Source organism: Peromyscus eremicus, chromosome 5 (assembly GCF_949786415.1).
Source record: "Peromyscus eremicus chromosome 5, PerEre_H2_v1, whole genome shotgun sequence".
Lineage (NCBI taxonomy): Eukaryota > Metazoa > Chordata > Mammalia > Rodentia > Cricetidae > Peromyscus > Peromyscus eremicus.
The window spans coordinates 14,388,716-14,411,993 of NC_081420.1; the positions used below are offsets into that span (position 1 = coordinate 14,388,716).

Here is a 23,278-nt window from a genome sequence, read left to right on the forward strand (position 1 = left end):
CACAGCTCCTTGGCTTTTGATCTTTGCAGAGGAGCCTGAGCTAGAGGCCTGGCCTCCCCTAAGTCATTGCTAGCTTTCTAGTAAGTAAGGCTTAGGGATCCCATAGGCAGTCTAGGGGCCCAGGAACAGGAGTCCTTCCTCCTGGGACCTGCCTCCTGTGCAGTGAGCTGCTTGGCAGAAGAGGGAAACACCTCCGATGGACATCTGAGGGGGAGCCTGGAGCCCATGTGGCCTTCCTCCGAGGAGCCACTGACTCTGTGAAGTTCTTCGGGGTCCTTGAGACTAAATAGCATTCACAGGCCTTCTTGTCCACGGTGTTATGGTGTGAATTTGAAATGTCTCTCACAAATTCATGTGTTCGTTTCAGTTTTTGAGACAGGGTCCCATGTCGTCTAGGCTGGCCTCAAACTCAGTATGTAGCCAAGGACAACCTTGAACTGATCTTCCTTTCTCCACCCCTACAGTGATGGGATGACAAGTTTGTGTCACTATGCCTGGCCGGTTGGTGTTAGATTCCTAGTTCATAGCCGGTGGAGACTGTAAACTTTAGCAGGTGGGACCTAGGTGGAGGAAGTGTCAGTCACGGGGGCGTCCCTCGGATGTGTATTATCCTTAGCCCCTTCCAGTCACACCCTCTGCCTCCTGCTCAGCACTGTGTGAAGCATTCTGATACATTCCCACTGCCATGATGGACTCATGGACTGTGAACCTTGAAGCCTTTGGCCCAGATAGGTCCCTCCTCCCTTAAATTGCTTCTGCCGGGTACAGTGTCTCAGTGATACGCAATTAACACATCAGGAGCACTGCAGGGCTGTGGATCTGTTGGGCCATTAGTCTCATGTACTCCGGGCAGAAATGATTAGAAAAATTGGAATATGTGCCTTTACTTCCCAGTGAACACTCTTCTACCTTGGGAGGAGCTTCCCTCCTTCCGACCTCAGATTACCTCCTTGGTCTTTTCCTGATGAAAACATTGTACCATGTATCTACTGCTGCCTAACAAATCACCCAGAATTTAGTGGCTTAAGCATCTTCTACACACACACACACACACACACACACACACACACACACACACAGTAGTGAATCTATTACCTCTGCTTAGTTTGACTGACCAGAAATTTGGGTATGACTTGGCTCTGGACCTTGGTTCTGGATACAGTCAGATGGTGGCTGGGATGAGCATCTTCCAAGATAGGTCATTCATTCATTCATTCATTCATTCATGGCAAGTTGGAGCTGGCTTTTGGCTGGGGTCTCAGTTTCTTCCACACACATATCTCCTCAGGGCTGCTTGAATACCCTTCCAACATGGAGACCAAGTCTACCCTGCCCCAACAAAAACTGCACTACTGTGTATGACCTCGTCAAGAAGTCACCTGGCCACCTGTGCAGGCTTTATTGGACACTAGCATTTATGTGTGGTTCATAGTGGGAGGGGCTATGTAAGAGTTTGTCAGGATATAGACCATCATGGGGTCCTTTTTAGAGGTGTTACCCCAAGTAGAGGCACTGTTTCCTCCCACTTGGGAACAAGAGGACATTAGGGCCTTGGTTCTGGCTTGTTTTTTTTTTTTTTTTTTGAGGCAGAGTTTCATTATGTGTCCCCAGCTGGCTTGGAAATGTATATGTAGACAAGGCTGGCTGCCTCTGCCTCCTGAGTGCTGGATTTAAGGGTGAGCACCACCACATCTGGCCTGTGCTTTGCTTTTAAGCCACGGGGTTCTCCCTCACTTTCTTCTCTCACTTGCTCTGAAGCTCTTTTCTCCAGTCTTCACATCTGGCCTGATGTGCTGCTGCTCATCTTGACTTCCTCCAGCTGATTGTGTGTCCCCGATGGAATGGTTCCCAGTCCTGGTGGGATTCCACTGCTGGCCTCCAGGCTCAGGGTGTGGCAGCAGAGGGACAATTATACTGTGTTGGAGGACAGGTGCTGTGCTTCCTGGCCTGAGTTGGAAGCACCTGGCTGTCCCAAGGCTGCCTTCTCAGGGGACACGGCCCTTCAGGGAGTGAAGCAAAGGCCCTGGGCCAGACACTGACAGCACAGCAATGGGGATGCAGACAGGACTAAGACTTTTCAGGTTACTCGCCTGGGCTAGACCTCTTTCCTCACAACACCTCTAACACGCACACCTCTCCATTTTATGAAAGAATTGAGGCTCTGAGAAGTTCCATCCTACCAAAGGCATGCTAAGGTTTGAGCTCCTGGAGATCTTGACCACGGTAGCATATCACTTCTGCATACAGCAGCTTTGTGTCATGCCCCTGACCCACCACAGTGGCCAATAGAGTCAGAAGGAACCTGTAAAAGCTCTGCATCACCCCACTCTTCAGCTTCTGAAGGGTACAGAGCTGGCCTTGCAGACATGAGGACCTGGGTTTGACCCCCAGAGCCCACATTAAAAATCTGGGTGTGGTGCACGCACTTGTAATCTCAGCACTGGAGAGGCAGACGGGCAGATCCCTGGGGCTTGCTGGCCAGCCAGCCCTAGCTTTCACAGTCCAGTGAGAAACCCTGCTTTTAAAAAATGGATGGACAGCATCCTGAAGAACGATGCCCAGGCTTGTCCCCTGGCTTCCGGGTGCAAGTGCGTACAGGCGCATTACATCCATGCTTGCATGTGCACATTCATATACACACAACAAATTAGCTGAATAAAATAGGGGTTTAGAGAATTGAGGAGACGGCTCAGTACAAGCATGAGGACCTGAGTTCAATCCCCAGCACCCACGGGGTGTAGCAGTAGCACACACCTGTAATCCCAACACTAGGGAGGCAGAGACAGAAGGCACCTGGGGGGTTGCTGGCCTGCCAGCCTCGCCATGTTGATTGATCCCAGGTTGAGTTAGAGAATAAGTGCCAAAAAAATAAGGTGGAGAGAAACTGAGGAAGACACTTAGCTTTGACATTTGGACTCCACTCATGGGCGTTCACGTGCGTGCGCATACACACACACACACACACACACACACACACACACACACGCACACGCACACGCACGCGCACGTGCACACACACACACACACACACACACACACGTGTACCTGTACACATACACAGAATTTAAGATGAGCTGATGCAGTGGTGCACAGTAGCAATCCCAGCATTTGAAAAACTGAAACTGTAAATTCAAAGCAGTTTGGACCACCTGGTGAATTCAAGGCCATCCTGGACTACTTGGTAAGACTGTCTTAACAAAACCCAAAACAAACAAAAAGTTTAGGATAGATTAAAAAGGCATTACTAACCAGGCATGGTGTTGCACGCCTTTAATCCCAGCATTTAGGAGGCAGAGGAAGACAGATCTCTGAGCTCAAGGCCAGCCAGAGCTACACAGAGAAACTCTGTCTTGAAAAACAAAAACAAAAAACAAAAAACAAACAAACAAACAAAAAAACTAAAATGGAGGCAAAGGTCCCCATTATTTATTGACTTCCTGAGATAATGAGGGGGCCTTCCCCTTAAGGCTGACTGGAAGAGGCAGTACTCAACCCTGCTGGGGCAGACCTCATCAGTCAGGTCACCAGAGGTTCTCCAGGTGTCTTGGAGTCACCTTGAAACAGTCTTTCAGTGGTGGGGTCTGCCCCTTCCAACCTTCTGTAGCCATTTCGCTGTTCCACCCACCAAGGTTTGAAGACGACCAAGTGTGGCTTCTGAGTCTGTCTGGCCTGGGTCACCTGTCTCCTGGTGCATCCTCTTTTGGCACGACCTCAGGTCTGCTCAGAGGAGCACACCAAGCCAGATGCAGGAGGCGGGGCTGCAGTGGTCCTCACCCAGCGACTTGTTAAACTTGAACTCAGCCCTGGCTGCTGCTGCGGAGCCAAGAGCCTGGTATGGTTGTGACTAAGGGTTACGCTTTCGAAGTCATCCCACCACAAGCTGATCAGGCCCTTTAGAAACAGCAAACCAACCTCCTCTCACGTTGCGTCATTGCTACGGAAATGCAAATACGCCACTGTTTTGTGACCAGTATTGCAAAAATTAGAAAGAGGAAGTTGGGTTTTGTCCTTGAGTGAGTTCAGCCCTGGAGGAGAGACACAGACTGACTGGTCTTGGAAGAACGGTGAGTGGAGACTGACTCCTGGGATCTTTGTTAAGCCCTAAAACATTGTGTGGTGTCGGGAGGGGAGGGTCCGTGGGGAGGGCAGTGGGGGAGCACTAGAAGCCAAACAGGAACCATTCAAGGAAAGCAGATGTTTTCAAGGCAGGAAGTTGCCCTGGAGTGCTAGCGGCCTCTCATCTCATGCTGTTGTCTTTGAGTGCTCACACTGGTGGAAAGACAGAGCTGCCGTAGGCATTGGATGGTAAGCAAGAGACGCTTCTGTAACTACAGAGGACTGGGCATGCCTTTGGCAGACAGGGCACAGCTCAAGCTTAGGAGACGGACAGTCTGTCAGTGAAGCTCAAGAGGGGCACAGATCCAAGACTGACCCCATGCAGTGATGACCCCATTCACCGGTGCCTCCAGCCTCTCTCCTGTCTTCCAGGCTTGAGGGAAAGAAAGTAGGCCTTTCTCTGTCTAAGCTGAGGAGGTCGTCCCAGGTGAGTCCTTAGTAGGGGATAGGCCTTTCTCACTCCAGGTGGCTCTGGAATCTTCTAGAATCTACAGTTTAGATATGGACAGATGTATCTGTCTAGCAGGACACTGCTAGGAAAGAAAGCTGAGCCCATCAAGGACTCCTTGGGACCCCCAAGCTATGCCTGGGCAGCTGTGAGCAGTGGTACCTTAGGAGGCTGGTAGCCCGAGAGGAGGCAAGATCATAGCAGCAGAGATGGAACAATACGGTTATGTTAACACTATGATGCCACACACAGTGGCAGAGGGCACAGAGGCCGGAGAGGCAGGGCGTATTTGAAAGGCTGGGCTCTGGGACCTGTGGAGAGTATAGAGCAGGGGTCACTGTCATTGTGGATGACCAGCCTGTTTCCGTTATCTGGGGACCAGTGAGTGCGGTAGATGATGAGCAACTGTGGAGGGACAGGAGAAGGACCCTGATGGACAAAGAAAGCCAGGAACAGGGTAACGGGCAGTTGTAGAGCCCCAGAACTGTGACTTTGGGCAGCTTCTCAGATTCTGCCTCCATTTCCTTGTCTTTAAAGTGGACTCTGAATGATGTTAAGCTCGCTGGGTTTAGAGCTTATGCAGCTCTGCCTCATTTTAGATTGGTCCTTCTTAACACCCAGGGTGGTTGTTGCTAGCTCTGTGTGTGTGTGTGTGTGTGTGTGTGTAAGCCAGAAGACAATCTCAGGTGTTATTCCCAGGACCTGTCTACCTTGCTGTTTTCGAGACAGGGCTTCTCATTGGCCTGGTAGGCTGGCTGGCTAGTGAGCCCCAGATCTGTCCCTATACCCTCAGCACTGGGATTACCAGAGCATGCCATTGTACTCAGCTGTTTTTTGTTCTTAACCTGAGTGCTCAGGATCAAACTAAAGTCCTTATGCTTGCAAAGCAAGTGGTTTACTGTCCGAGCTATCTCCCCGGCCCCCACTTTTGTGAGAGATGAAACAGGCACAGAGCACTCTGTCAGCTCATCCTGGGCCCCCAAGCCTGTGAATGGACTGGTTGGTCCCACATAAACTCTCTGAACTGATAATTTACAAAGTGCTTGCGGGACGGGTGGGGCCAGACCCAGCAAGGACAGGCGGAAGTGGTTAGTCTCAACTGGGCTGCTGCAGGCCCCATGAAGCCTGCTTCTGCTCCTGGGGGAGAAGTGGAGGCTGACTTCTGTTTCTAGAGGGATCGGTACCTCCCAGTGTGCAGGGGCCCCAGAGCCACACTGGACTCCGCATACAGAGGTCAAGAGCTCATTATGAGATTAGCATTGAAATGAGCTTGTCTTCCTTGGCCTGACAGATGAGTGGAAAGCGTGGCCCTGCTGCCCTGTGATGAAAGGCAACTCTACGGACTACAACAGGGACTTCGGGTATCTTGATGCATGTTCAGGAAGTTTCCACTGCACCGCACCTTCTTATGGGCCCTAGGTAGGCTGATTGTGATCCCCCGCCATGTACAGATGGAAAAACTGAGGCTCCTTCGTAAAGTGACTGGGAAGGGAGTTAAAAGCAGCATTGGGCAGATATCAAACCCAGATGATACTGGGTTTGTGGACTGTTCTTATGGCTACAAGGAGGCTCTGAGATGGGTATGTTAAAACAATGAACAAGGACAGAAGAAAGCACAGAGGTGGCCATGGTGTGATGGCCTGTCTCTGCCTGCCTCTGGGCAGGGTGACTGACAGGGGCCAGGGACCAAGCTAGTCCAGGAAGGAAATGAGAGCTAAGAAGGCCCTTCATTCATTGTGGCCACTTCCTTCTGTGTGCAGGATCCTCTGGGCCCCAGATATCTACCAGATGGATGAGGGGTTAGATATGGCAGGTCTGTGCTGGTGGGGAGGAATGCAACGGAGCAGATCCTGTGTGAAATGAAGGCAGCAACATGATGGGCTGAGGGCGAGCCACCCACAGCCCAGCCACCTACAGCCCAGCCACCTACAGCCCAGCCACCCACAGCCCAGCCACCCACAGCCCAGCCACCTACAGCCCAGCCACCCACAGCCCAGCCACCCACAGCCCAGCCACCCACAGCCCAGCCACATGTCTTGCACCCACAGTGAAGTGGACACTTGGACCATCTTGAGGTCTGGCCCACTCTTCCTTCTGGTGCCGTCACTCTGGACAGCCTCTTCCATGATCATTAACAGGTGGTCTCTGTGGCTTCTGGGCCTCACATTTGACTTTCCTTTAAGTTGGTTGGTGAGACCCTATTTAAATAACTCCCCAAATGGGGCTGGGCCCACTGGCTGCCATTCACATTGGCATTGAACTTGATTTACTGGTCTCAAGTCCTTCCCCCAACACCCACCCCAGTGATCCCTACCATGGAGACTATACCTCACATGACCTCACATACTTGCTGCTTTCCCACTACTACAAAATTGTTGCCCACCTCTGAACCCCTTGGGATGAAGGATAGTTAGATGTTCAGGTCCTGTAAAGCAGGGTGATCTGGACACTCAGATCCTATGAGGTGGGGTGACCTATGCTGGAAATGAAATCTGGAGTCCAAGGACCCCACCAATACTGCACAAAGAGCACACAGAAAAAGTGAAAGTAAGTTGATAAGGCAGCTTTTACTTTTGCAAAAGGGTGCATTGCTGGGTGGCAAGCGCATAGAGCAGGTTTTTATTTGATAGGTTTTTATCCTAACGCAAGGGTACTATGTCTTTTCCCGACTGGCTGAGGTTCAGCCTCACAATGTTTCTTGCTATTGGCTAGTTTAAAATTTGGTGTAAGTTTGTGAGCCTCTGTGTTAATTGCTACCTACTGCAAATAGAAGCTTCTCTGATGAGGGTTGAGAGACACATTAATCTATGGGTCTAATACGTCATCAAGAGTGTGTTTAATACAATGGCTATTTGGCAGAATAGCAGTAGTAAGTTCTTCCCTGAGGCCTATGACGTGTCTAGTCACAGGCTCTTGGCCTGATACGGTGCCAGGTATGGGTTTCATCTCATGGAATGGACCTTAAATTCAATCAGGTAGTAGTTGTTTGCTCCCATGATGTTCATGCCACTACTACAATAGTGAGCATGCCTTTCCAGGCCAGTCAATTATGGTAGCCCACAGGGCACAGCTGGGTATGATTGATGATTACTTTTTTCCTCTGGTAGCACACTTAGCAACTTCTAGTACTGTGAAAGCTAGCTAGTTGGGATGAAACTTCCAGGTCAGTGTCGGTTTTATTTCTTCCATGTTTTATGTCTCAAGTATGTGGTATCTTCAGCAACTGGGTCTTAACCATCAGATTCTGTAGGGTAACCAATAACATCAGCCTGTAATGTTTGGAGGCCTACGGGGCCTCATTGACCAACAATGCCATAAGAGGTAACCCATTCCTGATACTGGGTATTTTACTTAATTAGCCTGTGGTCTTTAGTCACCCCATTATAGGGTAGTGTTCTCGCTCTTGCTGTGTGTGTGTGTGTGTGTGTGTGTGTGTGTGTGTGTGTGTGTTAAAGAAGCTTGTATAATAGGCTTTCATATGAGTTTTTTGAAAGGTCTTTAGTGTTATTTATCCTTCCTGTATTCCCTCCTCTACCTTGTCCTCTCAACCCCATCCCAGTTGAACCTTCCTGTTTCATTATGCACAGCCCTGCATGGGACATGTATATCACACCCCCTCCTTCCAAGGCTCTGGGATCTTTGCGGAACAGGGAGTGGAAAGATTGTTAGAGCCAAAGGTGTCCTTGTAGATGACTACAAGGAAGGAGTGTCTTCTGGACACAGCAGGACAGCTGTCTATATGAACTCACAATGGTTGTCACCACATATATAAGATCTGTGCAAGTTCAAGCCAGACAAACTCCCAGGATGGAGAGTGGAGGTGGACACACAGTCTCACTCCTAGTGGAGGAGCTGTTGACAACCGATAGCTGCTGGGAGAGGGTTTCTTTAAGACTGTGGCCCTTGGCAGGCCAACGATGCTCCAGCAGAAGGCCACACATCCAAGAACATATGAGCAGAACAAACAGGGCTTAATGGGTTAAAAATCAAAAGGAGGCCAGGCAGTGGTGGCACATGCCTTTAATCCTGGCACTCAGGAGGCAGAGCCAGGTGGATCTCTGTGAGTTCGAGGCCAGCCTGGGCTACAGAGTGAGTTCCAGGAAAGGCTCCAAAGCTACACAGAGAAACCCTGTCTCAAAAAGAAAAAAAAAAACAAAAAAAAAATCAAAAGGAGACACAAATTTGGGTGGGTACAGAAGGGAGTGGGTGTGGGAGGGACTGGGGGAGAGGGGTGACTCTGATTAAAACATATTGTGTGAAATTTTCAAAGAACTAATAAAAAAAAAAGAAAGGAAAAATTTAGTGTAAAGAAAATGAACGAAGTGAGACAAGGGGTCCTCTGCCCTGGTCATTAAACTCTGGGAATGGGGTAGGGCCTTTAAGTAACCAAATGTTTTTAAAGGCAGGGAGATTACAAAATAGCATTGCAAAGGTCACATTCCCGTGATCATTCTTTTGATAGAAAATATTGAAGTTCCTTGTAATTATTACCCTCACACTGGCACTCAGCTCTTGTGAAGTGGGATGACCTGGGCAATCAAGTCCTATAAAGTGGAATGGCATGGACTCTCAGGCCCTCTGAGATGGTATGACCTGATCCCATGTCTTGTGAAGAAGATATACTGGTTTATTGGGTCCTGAAAAGTGGATGACATGGTTACTCAGGTCCTGTGTGGCAGGATGACTTGGACACTCAGGGGAGAGATAGAGCAACCTGTATACACTGTATACAGAATACACTCAGAGCCCGTATTCTAGGTCATGACTGTCCTCAAAGTCCTCCCAGATTTGGGTCTCAGCTTTTAGCTCCTGACAGTTGGGCTTGTGGCCTTGTAAGGTTGAGTCATGGTCTGAACCCCTTCTCTGTCCCAGTTTTCTCCTGCATGGTGATGTGATGGGCCTAGTCTGCTTTCTGATGGAATGCTGCCTTCTACGATCACAATTTTAGTTTTATGTTTTCAAAATTTGCCAGTTGTTAAAGCATATTTCTCTGTGTGGATGTAGACATACTAGAAGGATTCTAAACATTTCCTGGCATGTTGATTCCAATTCCTCCATTCATTTGTTTGCCCAAAATATCTATTGAGTCTCATGTGCCCGGCTGAGGGCCACATGATGAGATCAGACTCCTTCTCTTTCAATTACATGCCAATGAGGAGAAGATGAAGAGGATAGTGAAGGTGGGGGATCGAATGGGAGAAGAGAGCAGGATGGAGCATATGGGAGTCGTGGGGTGTCTTCTTGAGGGAAAAACCTGTTTGAGAGCCAGATAAAGCAGGGGGTGAGCAATCCTATTCCCTAATGAGGAAAAGTTTGTGCAAAAGGCCTGAGGGGGGTCCCTGGGAGAATATCAGAGCTAAGGGAGTCTGGGTAGAGGGAGTGGTCAGAGTGGACAGTGATGTGGACAAAGTCAATGTCCGTTCCAGGCTGTCATGAAGACCTTGCTCATCTACCTTGTTTCATTACTTTTTACATTGGAAATCGCCAAACATAATTCCAAGTAGAGAGAATTGTACAATGAGCCGAGGAGCTTGTTCTGAAGGCAGCTTGAGCTAACAGAAAGAATGGAATTCAGGTGGCCTGCAAGACGGCTCAGCAGGTGAAGGCACTTGCTGCCAAGCCTGAAGAGCTGAGTTCTAGCCTCAGGACCCTCGTGGTAGAAGGACAGAACACACCACAAGCTGACCTCTGATTTCCACACTCACGCTGTAGCACACTCACCCTTCCCCCGACACACACCCATGAACACACAAACATGCATATGTACACACAGCAAACAAAAACTATTGAGTAAACACAGATGTAAGAAGATTAAATGTGAGGTGGGAAGATGGCTGAACAGGTAAAGGCACCTGCAGCCAAGACCGACAAGCTGGGTCAGTCTTGTGGCCCTGGAGCCTACATAGAGGAAGGAGAGAATCCCCACAAAGTTGCCTCTGACTGCCACATGGTGCCACATGGTGGCTGTGGCCCTTCCATACATACAAAAGTATGTAAGTAGATATAATGGTGAATTTACTTTGTTTCAAGATGAAATGAGCCAGGTGTGGGCAGCGCAGGCCTTTAATCCCAGCGTTGAAGAAGCAGAGGCAGGCAGATCTCTGCGATCTCAAGGCTAGCTTGCTTTATAGCAAGTTCCAGACAATCCAGGGCTGCATAGTAAGACTCTCTCAAAAAAAAAAAATTGCATGAACAGGTCCCCAGATTTGACTTCCCAAACACAGCCACCCTGTGCAATAGGTAGCTCCGTCCTTGGTGTTCTGCAGCCCTGATGGCCAATCCGCCTGCATTCCTGGATTGGCAACCTGTGATTTTCTGTCAATCTAGTTTCAGGCCCAAATGGTCGCTGTGCCTGGCACTCAGTCTCCCTGTGTCCTGCCACAGCTGAGTAGGCTAGAGGCTCATTACAGAGGCCTAGAGTTGTGTCGGGTGATAGTAACCCATCAGGTGGATGTGCCATACTGCCTATTAGGGCTTCCAAAACTGAACAAAATGGGTAATCTGAGTGTGGGGTTGTTGTATGCTGTCCCAGGCTTCAGTAATCTGTGTAGGACCATACTGTGTCCCTTCTGGGGAACCCAGGGCTAAGTGTAAGCCCTGTTTTCTAGGAAATAAGGCCTATATACAGGACCTTGCTACATGCAAAACCCTAGGGCTAGCAAGGGCAACATTGCCTTGAAGATGTATGTATTGGCTGGAGGTATACCACAGAAGTAAAATGACAACCTAGCATACACAAGGCCTTGGATTCTAGGTTGAGGTGAGAGCCGAGGGTGTCTATACAGGCCTTCCTATTAGACCAGGCTGCTGGAGCCTCTGGGAACTTCACGTTCCTGGATATGCCGGGAACTCTAGCTTTCTGATTCCCCTTCCCCTGTCTCTGGATCTGTCATCCAGGGACATGTCTATGGCCTAGACCTGTACCCCATGAGAAAGCCATCCCTGCATTTTCCTAAAGTCATATGCTGAAACTGTAATACTACCAGGGCCACCAGGACGGTCCTCCATGCTCTGCCACAACTTACTGTCCCTAGCCTCAACCCTAGGTGACAGGATGTAGAGTTGGGCCTTGATCTTGTGGGGAGGACTAGAAAAAAGGGGCAGTGGCCCAGGGAACCAAAGCTGTGTGTTAATGCTTCAAAAACAGGTTGGTGGGCGCTCTATCATGGCTCAGACCTCTGAGGGCCACACTCCTCCTGGTGCCCCACCCAACCAGGAGTAAATAGGTGTTGGGAGACCTTGGCATCTTGATGTGAATTCTCAGAGCTTTGCCCCCTCTTGGTTCAAAAGAAATTGTTCCCTCTGAGCATGGTGGCTTATGCCTACAATCCCAGTCCTGAGGAGACTGAGGCAGGAGGATGTTGAGTTTGAAGTCAGCCTGGACAATAGCAAAACCCTGTCTCAAAAAAAAAAGAGGAAGATACTGTGTTGTCTTCTTTCTTCTCCACTTAGCTTGCCCTCATACCCCTGCCCTGCTTGAGGTCCCACTAATCCCACCCCCAATTCCAAGCTTGTGTTCTCAGCAGATGGGTGGGGATGCTTGGCCACAGCAGCAGCTGCTACAGCCCTTCCTAGACTGAGAGCCCACGATGAGTACTGATCACTCCCAGGCTCCTCTGGGCCACGAGGCGACATTAATCATGCTGGGTGCTGGTTATCCCACCTTGGCTGAGTGGGCTAGAGGCACCCTGGGGCTTTCTCCTTGATGATATGAACTTGGTGGATTTTCTTTTTTTTTTTTTTTCCTTCCACCCCCACCCCCCAAGACATGGTTCTCTGTGTAGCCCTGGCTGTCCTGGAACTGGCTCTGTAGACCAGGCTGGCCTTGAACTTAGAGATCCACCTGCCTCTGCCTCCCAAGTGAGTGCTGGGACTAAAGTCATGCACCACCACCACCTGGCCTTGGTGGGTTTTCAATATGAAGCCATTAAGTTAAGCCAAGGAGAAGCTAAGCGAGGACCCAGAGTGGCTTGCCCACAGCTATTCTGTCAGTATCCTTAGATTTAGGACTAGTACAGTTTAATGTTCCTGTCTGACGTTTCCAACATCCACGTCAGTTATGAGTCAGTTTCAGCTGACTGGGGCTTTGGTTTGGTTTTTTTCCATCATGACTGGTTATATGTGTGTCTGGTATTTGGGAGGAGGGATTTTTTTTTCTCCACACAAGGTCTATGTAGTTTAGACTAGCCTCTAACCTCCCCGATAGCCAAGGATGACCTTGAACTTCTAACTCTCCTACCTTCTCACCTGAGTGATTACAGGGGTATACCACCACATACAGTTTAGTAGTGCTGGGGACTGAACCCAGGGCATGCCTACTTCGTAAGCCCTCTACCAATTGAGCTACATCCTCAACCCTGCTGGTAATTTTTGATTATATGCCAGGCATTGTGGTTTTTACCTTGCTGGGTGCTAAGATATTTTAGAGTTTTCTTCGAGAATAAAATGAAATTGTAAACAGTTTGGCCTTCCTGTTAAGATTCAAGTGGTGGGCCACTGGAAGGTCAGTGATCTCCTACCACTGAGACAAGACCCTCCCGAGTATTGAACCTCACACCTTACAGATCTGCGGTTTTCAGGCTGGATAGTGGCCACAGGAACCTTGCCCTGTGGAGGTATTGCAAATGCTCCCTCTGGTCCTCTAAGGGACTGTTCTTTGTCCAGGCTTCTGAAGTTTCCACCCATGGGTACTCACCAGTCTTCGGGAGGCATCTCTGCGGATCTCTGGGTCTTTTTCTGTGAAGCTCTCTTCTTTGTAGGGCTTTGTCCTGTCAGCCCAGTCAGCCTTCGTAGTCAACCAGACATCTCGTCTGTGAGAGCCCACTGGGCTCTCCTTCCTGCTCCCTGGCTCACAACAGTCCTTAGGCAGTCGTCTGAGACAAGAGGTTTCACCCACTGGTTCCCATGTCTCAAGGCTCTGCAGTCTGAGATGGGGTCTTGTAGATGCTCCTTTGTATATATAGTGGCACAGAGCACACAACTTGGAATGGGCGTTTTCTTCTCCATTTGGTGTTGGTTCCACTAAAAATAAACCTGGTTTCTGAGCTGGACAGGATAGTGTACACTCAGCATCCCAGCACTTGGGAGGTAGAAGCAGGGGCAATCAAGGGTTAAATGCCAGTCTTGGCTACTCAGCAAGTTTGACAACAGCCTGGATGACCCTGTCTCAAAAACAGAGATGAGATGGGAAGATGGTTCAGCTAAAAGGTGCTTGCTGTACAACATGAGAACCTGAGTTCAGGTCCACAGTACCACATAAAAAGCTGGGCATGGCAGCAAGTTCCTGTAATCCCAGTGCCGGGTAGATGAAGAACGATTAGCCAGTCTAACCAAACTGAGCTTCAAGTTTAGTGAGAGCCATATCTAAATAAGATGGAGAGAGACTAAGCAAGACACTCACTGTTGACCTCTGGCACGCACACAAACACCAACACATGTCTTGACCAGAAGCACAACTCCCCTGCAGTGGCCTCTACTTGGCCAGATCGCAGCCTCTGACCACACCGAGGCTGAACTCAACTGACATTCCTTACAAAGCTTTTTACTGCTGTGTCATGTCTGACTTCTGGAAAGTTTATCTCCCGTGCTATGACAAGAATGCAGCAAAACATGTATTTTCTGTTTGGAAGTCTAACATTTCTGTGCAGCAAGCCTGCTAAGAATGTAATGTGAATTCTGGTTACTGTTTAGCTTGCTACCATCTTGGAGCATGCTCAACAAACTTCTTTCTGGTTGAATTTAATAGGTAAATTCACTTACAGTCCAGCCACTACAGACGTTTGGACACCTAAGACTCTTGGCCTTGAGGCATTGTTATATAGTAACCTGAGTAATAAAGCTATTTCCTTTAAAGAAAAAAAAAAAGAATGTGACACTAGCCAATGAAAAGTGTCTTCCTGAAGTGGCTTTGGAGTCACTGACAGAAAAGCCTACCCCAAGGTAGTTTAGCCACAGGAAGGTGCTCAGGCGCCTATGTGGGTGGGAGGAGCTCCGTCCAGTGACCTTTTGGCTCCCACAGACAGGGAACGCCTCTGACTCTGTGCTTGTCTAGAGGCAAGGCAGTCAGGTGTAGCCCCAGGACAAAGACAGACATCTTTTCCCTGTGTGCGCAAGAGTGTGTGAGGCTGGCTCCTGCACCCATGGTTCTGACTCTGCTCTCCGGAGAAGAAGGAAGTGAGGAAAGAAGCTGCTGGCCAGGCAGTATCTGAGAGTGAGTGTGTGAGAGCCAACATGAGCATCGAGCTGCTGAGTACCCAGGGTGGGAACCGTGTGAGTACGTTGACTGTGTGTGTGTCTGATGGGGCCACTGTGTGAAGGTGTCACTGAGTGTGTCTAGTAGAGTGTGAGCATGTGTGCATTACTGTGTGAATAGCAGAGCTACTGTGTGTGAGCGTTTAAGAAAACTACTGTGTGTGCGTGTGGGGACTCTACAGGGAGTTATTAGGAGTGTGTCTGGGTGGCAGTGTGATCTAGGGAGGACTGTGATGTGCCCAACTCTCCTAAACCTGGGTGTTCCCTGCACATTCCGGCTGATCCCTGGCTTCAGGGAACTGCTCACCCATGGGCACTGACCCTGGCACCATCCTATCTTCTTGGGTCATGTGTATGGACTTAGAAGCTGACGGTGAGCCTTCCTGTGCCTGCAGCCTGTGTTCTGCCCTGGGTCTGCTATGTTGGGTGGGGGCCTCAAATGTCTTTCTTGGTTTTTTTGTTGTTGTTGTTTTGTTTTGTCTTGTTTTCAGAGACAGGGTTTCTCTGTGTAGCTTTGGAGCCTGTCCTGGAACTCACTCTGTAGCCCAGGCTGGCCTCGAACTCACAGAGATCCGCCTGCCTCTGCCTCCTGAGTGCTGGGATTAAAGGTGTGCGCTACCACCGCCCGGCAAATATCTTTCTTTAGAACTGGACTTTGGCTCTTCCAAACACTGTTCTCTTTTGTGTTTTTCCAGTACTTTCTAAACAGCTCTACTTCCGGTGGTCTGGGCAGGAGATTCCCAATAGACTGTTCTAGCCTCTTTTGGGCAGTCCCAGGAGGAAGAAGGCATCTGTCTCTGACAGCCTCATTGGGCAACAGTGTTGGCTAACAGGTAAGCGACTGTTGTCTGCAGCCCCCTTGATCCTCTGAAGCTGCACTTTAGCATCAAGAAGATGATTTGGGGGACTGTCTGTCTCCTTCAAGTCTAGTCTCACCTTTGACCCTCCTCAGAGCTGTTGATGAATCCCTTGAGCTCTAAGAGTTGACACTTGACTGTCTCCTGTCTGGTGTGCAAGTGTCACATGAACTACCTGTAGCACCCAGGTCATTGGCTTCATCTCCTGAGAATGTCAGGGTTTAAAAAGCTGTGTAGACACAGTGGTGTGTTATAAACGGAAGCCGCCATCCTTCTGCTGCCCGTGTCACTGTTTCATGCATGAATTTTAAATATATTAAATGACCAGTAGCCTCTCATCCACGCACTATTCCATAGGATTACTTCTGTGTGGATGGGGGTAGGGTATGCCCATGTGTATGTGTGTGCACGTGCGTGCGTGCAGGCCAGAGGTCACATCAGTGTCTCCCTCATATTTTTTGAGGCAGGGTTTCTCACTAGAACTCATTCTTTAGGCTGGCCATTGAGTTCTGAGGATTCAACTGTCTCCCCAGCCTCCACCCCTAGCATAGGGATTACAGGCACAGTCAGGTACCACCACACCCAACTTTTAATGTTGGTTCTGTGTGTCCTCATTCTTGCACAGCAGCAAGCTCTTTACCCACTGACTCCCCAGGCCAAGGATTACTTTTTGATGTGGGTGAAAACCTTACTTTTTGGATAAAACGTACTCCCTTTGCTGTTCTCTCAAAGCCTGTCTGCATAGGACCCAACTGAAGCCAATGGGGCGTTGTGAAGTAATATTTCCCACACAGCCCCAGACTGCCCTGTCTGACGGAGGCTAACTCTTTGGAGGTTGCTTTCAGTGACTATGCTGAACAGACTCCTTTCTCCCCAACAGGAAGCTGGCAGCCTCCTAGCAGAGCCCAGTGAGTTTGGCCGTGAAGATGGAATTGGATAGGAACTCTTCAACTCCCCAAGACGCCATTGCCCCTCCTGGGGTTCTTGGTGCTGGGCCCGGAAGCTCCCCACTGGGGAAGCTTCAAGCACTTCCCATTGGGCCAGGTGCCCACCGAGGGGCTCCCGGCAGCCCAGCTTCAGCAGGGGACAGCTCTTTGGGGGAGCCAAGTGGTGCCGTGAAGATCCCCAACAGGGACAGTGGGATTGACAGTCCATCCTCCAGTGTGGCTAGTGAGAACTTCCCCTGTGAAGAGGGCAGTGGGGGCTCCCCAGGCCCTGCCATACTGGGGCTACACCCTGAGACAGCTGTGGACGGCCAGGTCCCACAAGACACCCCCCAGGAGGAGGAAGATAGTGGCGTGGGTGAGGAACCTGACCCTAAGATCATCCCTTCCGGGCCAGAGGAGAATGTCAGCTTGACTCAGGTAAGCCCCCCTTCCTCTACACCCAACACAGAGTGTCTGGGCAGCGCTAGAGATCTGTACTGTGTAACACCTACACCTGTGCTCAGGAAATGTACCCACACACTCACTCCGCACAATGGTAATGCCTGGGATGGAGTCTACCAGAAAAGGCCAGATGGGGCCCCTGATACCTTGGGTGTGCTCATCCATGACACTTAAATGTGGTTTTTTTCCTCACTGGTGTGTGTGTGTGTGTGTGCGCGCGCGCGCGCGAGCGCGGGGCGTGCGTGCGTGCGTGCGTGCGTGCGTGTGACAGAGAGAGAGAGAGAGAGAGACAGAGACAGAGAGAGACAGAGAGACAGAGAGAGAGACAGAGAGAGAGAGAGACAGAGAGAGAGACAGAGACAGAGAGAGACAGAGAGACAGAGAGAGAGGGGGGTTATATAGATAGTTATCGATTACTTGGAAGTTTGGTAGAATTTCTAAGTAAGTAAGCCACCTGTCCCTTATCCTTTGTTGGGAATTTTGGAATTATTGATTCAATGTCCTTATTCATTGATTTTTTCCAGATGTTTTTATTTCTTCATGATTTAATAATCTTTATAGCCAAGTATTTCTGAGGATTCATTTTTTTCTAGGTTGTACAACTTGTTAGCACATAATTGCTCACTTTCTTATATCCGTTTTATCTTCACATCACCAATGGTAACAATACCACCCCTCTCTCATTTCTGACTTTAGTAACTGAGTCTTCTCTCTGTTCTCTAAGGTAACCTAGATAAACTTTGTGAGTTTTTTTTTTTTGAGCTTTTCAGAAAACCGACTTTGGCTTATTACTCTTTTGAAATTGTTTTTCCATTCTTTGTCTTTTATCTCTGCTCTGATCTTTCTTACTTCCTGCCTTCTTATAGCCTAGCCTTGGGCTTAGCCTGCTCTTGCTCTTCTAGTTTCTCAATATGTGCAGTTTGGGTGTTTTAAGATGTTTGTATATATAATTTTTTTCTGGTGCTAGGAATGGGACTCAGGATCTTGGACATGATAGATAAGTGCTATGTCACTGACTACTCTCAGCACGTCTTTCTTTGTTTTTTGAGTGTCTGTGTTCACATGTGTGGGGGGCATACTTTTGCATGCAGGTGCATGTGCACCTGTGTGGGCATGCATGTGGAGGCCCTAGATTGATGTTAGGTGTCTTCCTGGAACCCTCTCCACTGTGTTTCTTGAGGCAGGATCTCTCCTTAACCTACAGTGCTCCCATTGGCTAGTGTAGCTCACCAGCTTGCCCTGGGATCTTAATTTGCCTGTATCGGTGGATTTTCTCCATTTTCTGGCTTTATTCCATTGTGACTGAAAAAGTATCTTGAATAATCTCAGCTCTCTTGAATTTGTTAAGACCTGTTTTATGCAGCACATGGTCTATCCTGAGCAATGTTCATCATATGTTGTACTGTTGTCGGGTGAACATTATGTATGGTGTTGTCCAAGACCTCGGTTTGCCTACCGTCTTCTGTCTAGAATGGGATCTTTCTGCCCATTACAGAAAGCTGGGTATTCTAGCCATTAATTTGTTGCTGGTTAGTTCTCCATCCAATGTAGTTACAGTTTACTTCATATATTGTGATGTCTTCTTGGTGATGCTTTTTATCATTGTATTATGCTTTTTATAGTTATTTTTAATTTTTTAAAACATAGTTATTTATTTAGTATATGGAGGGGTATGGCAGTCAGAGGACAACTTTGTGGAATGAGTTCTTTCCTTTCCACCACGTAGGTCCCAAGGATTGAACTCAGGTCATCAGGTTCAGTGGCAAACACCTTATTCTGTTTGCTATAAATAAGGCCATTCTTTCTTTTTTTTTTGCGGGGGGGGGGAGGGGGAAGTTGCTATTTGCATAGGATTTCATCTTCCATCTTTCTCCACTTCCATCCTGTGGTTTCTTATATGCAAATATACAAAATGAGTCTCTTGTGAATAACATATGTAGGTGGATTTTTCTGTCCCTCCTGCCAGCTCCCAAATCATGACATGGAGACTTATTATTAATTGTGAAAGTTCCGTTGGTAGCTTAGGTTTGTTTCTAGCTAGCTCTTGTTACTTGAATTAACACATTTCTGTTAATTTACTTTCTGCCTCGTGGCTTTATTGCCTTTCCTCTGTACTATCCATGCTGCCTTCCTGCTTCCTCCGTCTCTGGCTGGCAACTCTCCGTGTCTCTGCCTTCTTCCCAGCATCCTCTCTGCCCTGAAAATCCTGCCTAGCTATTGGCCATTCAGCTTTTTATTAAACCAGTCCAGGTGGCAAATCTTCAGTGTAGAAAACAAGAACATACTTAGGAAAGAGGGAGTGTAATAGTGCACACCTGCAATCCTAGGAGTGGAAGCTTAAACTCACCCTCAGCTACACAGGAGTTTGAGTCCTGTCTGAGTTACAGGAGACCCCCGTCTCAAAACCAAACCAAACCATAATTGTTGTTTGTTTGGTTGCTTCTTGGTACCCCAGGATCAACTCCCCTGGATGGTGTGGGGTGGGGTGTAGCTGGAGAACTTCTATCCAGGTCCCACCAAGCCCCCACATTCCCACAACCTACATATAAAATAATCATTCAGACGCTTATATTACTTACAAACTGTATGGCCGTGGCGGCTTGTTATCTACTTCTTTTATCTTAAATTAACCCATTTCTATTAATCTATAAGTTGCCATGTGGCTCCTGGCTTACTGGTACCTTACATCTCGCTTGTCATGGCGACAGCTGGCAGCTCTCTCTCTCTGCCTTCCTGTGACCTTCAATTCTCCTCTCTGTAAGTCCCACCTATACTTCCTGCCTGGCTACTGGCCAATCAGTGTTTTATTTATTAACCAATCAGAGCAACACATTTGCCATACAGAACATCCCACAGCAGTGGGGGAAGAGAGAGAGGGATTGACTCACTTTATACCTCAGCCTGGCCTGGAACTTGCCTCATAGCCGGGCTGTCTTGCATTCTCAATCTTTTAACTGGAATTACAGGCATGTGCTACCATACCCAGCTTCAGTTGTCTTTAGTTCATTTGACCTGTGTATTTTTTTTTTTATGAAGAGTTTACAGATTACATGTAAAGTCAGTTATAGATGTAACCAACCTTCTTATTAAATAAGAAACACAGAACCAATGCAAAGAAGAAAGCCAAGAGGTCAGAGCTAAGAGCTAAAACCTTACCCTTCCTCCTGCGGTGGTCCTACCTCTCCGAACCAGAGCTACTTTCTGTGTTAAAGTCCTTATATAGAATTTCTGTTCTGCCTTCTCATTGGTTGTAAACCCAACCACATGACTGCCTCGTCACAGCCTGTCTGTATAGACCTCCAGGTTTTCCATGATTGGTATTGAGATTAAAGGCATGTGTATCCAATACTGGCTGTATCCCTGAACACACAGAGACTTACCCAGCTCTGCCTACCAAGTGCTGGGATTACAAGCCCTGCTTTCCTATGGCTTGCTAATAGCTCTTACCCCAGGCAACTTTATTTATTAACATACAAATAACACTTTAATACAAATAAAATATCACCATAGTTAGTACTAATGGGGAAGGACATGAAGGCCACTCGTGAGGTTGCTGCCTGCACCCAGCCACTCTCTTGCTCTCCCCTTTCCTCTCTTACTGTGTGTCTTTGCAATTTATTTCATTGATTTTGATAATGATATACTTTGATTCCTTCTATTTTCCTTTTGTGCATATTCATAGATGTTTTACTTCTAGCTACCATTGTTGTTCCTAAAACATTTTAAATTTGCAGCGTTTCATTTGATGCTGACATCCACTTCCTCCTTCCTGATGCCACAAACTCACCTGGATATGTCACAGACCAATGAAGATGGGTTTCATGTTTTTCTTATTACTATTTCTGGGCTGTGTAACCCAGGATGACCCCAAACTAATAATTCTCCTGCCTTAGGCTCTTAACTGTTAGGATTACAGGCATGCGCTACCACACCCACACCCAGTTTGTGTGGTGCTGGTATGGAATCCAGAGACTCCTGCACACTAGGCAAGTGCTCTACCAGCAAGTGCTCTGCCAGCGGAACCATCCCTGTTGCTCCATTCCATCATCTCTACCTGACCGACTCCTTTTGCTGTTCTTTTCCCCCCAAAGATATATTTCCTTATTTATTTACTATTTGTCTAATTAGGGTTTCTATTGCTGTGAAGAGACACCATGACCATGGCAACTCTTATAAAGGAAAACATTTAATTAGGACTGGCCTACAGTTTCAGAAGTTTAGTCTGTTATTGTTATGGCAGGAAGCATGGCAGTATGCATGGTGGTAAACAGGAAGACATAGTGATGGAGTTGAGAGTTCTTGATACGTAGGCAGCAGAAGGAGACTGTGTACCACACTGGGCATTGCTTGAGCATATGAGACCTCAAAGCCCGCCCTCACATCAGATTTAGTAGCAAACACTTTATTTCTCTACTGACTGATTTTAAGTGACTTCTTTGGGAGCTGGAGAGATGACTTGTGGGTTAAGAGCACTGGTTGCTCTTGCAGAAGACCTGGGTTCAGTTCCCATTACCCACAACTATCTATAACTCCAATTTCAGGGGATATGATACTCTCTTCTAGCCTCTTCAGGCACCAGGCATATACCTAGTGCGCATATATACATGTAGGCAAAACATTTATATACATAAAATAAAAACAAATAAATCTTGAAAAAAGGCAGGGTGTGGTGCTGGAGAGATGGCTCAGCAGTTAAGAGCACTGGCTGCTCTCCCAGAGGCCCCAGTTGGATTCCCAGCACCTACATGACAGCTTGCAATCTTCTGTAACTCCAGTTCCAGGGGATCTGATGCCCTCTTCTGGCCTCCACGGGCACTGCATGCACATGTGCACAGACAAGCAAAAACACCCATACAATAAAATAAAAAAGAAAAGACGATCACAGCAATTTCCTGTTCGAATGACTTCTCCTCAAGTTTGCAGTTTCTTTTGCCTGTTCAAATCTGGATGGACCCTCTTTATGAGCTCCACAGGCTATTCAACTCCAGAATGTCTGCTTCGTTCTTTTTAATGGTTTTGTTTATATCCCTGTTGATGGTGTTTCTTGTTCATATGTCATTTCTTCAATTTTTTAGCGCATTTATGACAGATTTTTTCCCACCTTTGCTTGATCCTAGATCTCTGTGTGTGTAGGTACACATGCATGTATGTGCACTTGTGTGTGGAGGCCAGAGTACAACTTTATGTCTTCCCTCAACTGCTCTCTACCTTGGCTTTTTTGAGACAGTGTTGCTCACTGGGGTCTAGTGCTCACTGATTAGTCTGGGTAGGCTGGCCAGAGAGCCCCAAGGACCTACCTCTATCTCTCCCTCTCCAGTGCTGGAATTACAAGTGCGTGTCATCACGCCTAGCTGTTTATATAAGTACCGAGGACTAAACTCAGGCTCTTGTGCTTATGTGGCAAGGACTTTGCTGACTGAATTGACCCCCTCAAGCCCCAGATCTACAGTTCTTTAGGGTCAACTTCAGGGGGATTGTTTTCTTCCTCTGATTGGGTCATAGTCTCTTGCTTCTATGTATGGTTTATAAGTTTTGTTTGCGGCTTTTAGTTTTGACTAGATGGGGGCATTTGAAGAAACCATCCCTCCAGACTGTGTGGAGCTTTAGGGGGAGGAAGACTTTATCAACACAGCTGGGGGTCTCAGAGCATCTGCCTGTGGAACCCGAATTCTTACGTGCTGCTGGCCTTTGTTTTCAGTGGCTTTCACACTCCAGTTCTGGGTTCCTCTCCTCTCTACTCATGCAAGACAGAGTCCACAGTCCCAAGCCCCCTGGGCAGAGCTCTGAGGAGCCAGACCTATCAGTGCCTGGATGAGTTTTCTGTCTCTGCCCTGCAGGCCTAGTCCTGGTGTGGAAGGAACCCTGGTGTGGGAGGAGCCCTGGTGTGGACAGTCCCCCCCCCCATTTGTTCTGTGCCATATTGCATAGGGGGAGGAATGCTGAAGGGCATTGCCATAGACTGAATATGCACCCAGAAGTCACCTGCTAGAGTCTTGTCGCCAATGTGATAATACTAAGATCATGGTCTGTTTCCTGGTTAAGCCTTTAGGAAGTGTTAAGTAATGAGGATGGAATCAGTGTCCCCACAGAAGGGAGTGGGGAAGCCTGGGAGGTAGCCCAGCAACTAGTGCTTGCCTTAGGGTGTGTGTGTTCAGGGCAGGGTTCAATCCCCAGCACTGTCCAATAAAATAGCAACCAGGGAGGAGTTCGTGGGTTCC

General features: G+C 48.1%; 1 protein-coding gene across 1 annotated transcript in view; it reads left to right on the top strand.

Annotated features, from left to right (window-relative positions):
* Fgd3 (FYVE, RhoGEF and PH domain containing 3) overlaps positions 1–23,278 on the top strand; it is a 69,536-nt gene that overhangs the window by 15,550 nt on the left and 30,708 nt on the right. The window contains exons 2-3 of the mRNA XM_059262977.1: positions 15,511–15,648; positions 16,553–17,036. Of these exons, the coding sequence (XP_059118960.1) occupies positions 16,599–17,036 (438 nt within the window). The 5' untranslated portion in view covers positions 15,511–15,648; positions 16,553–16,598. The remainder of the gene's footprint in view (positions 1–15,510; positions 15,649–16,552; positions 17,037–23,278) is intronic.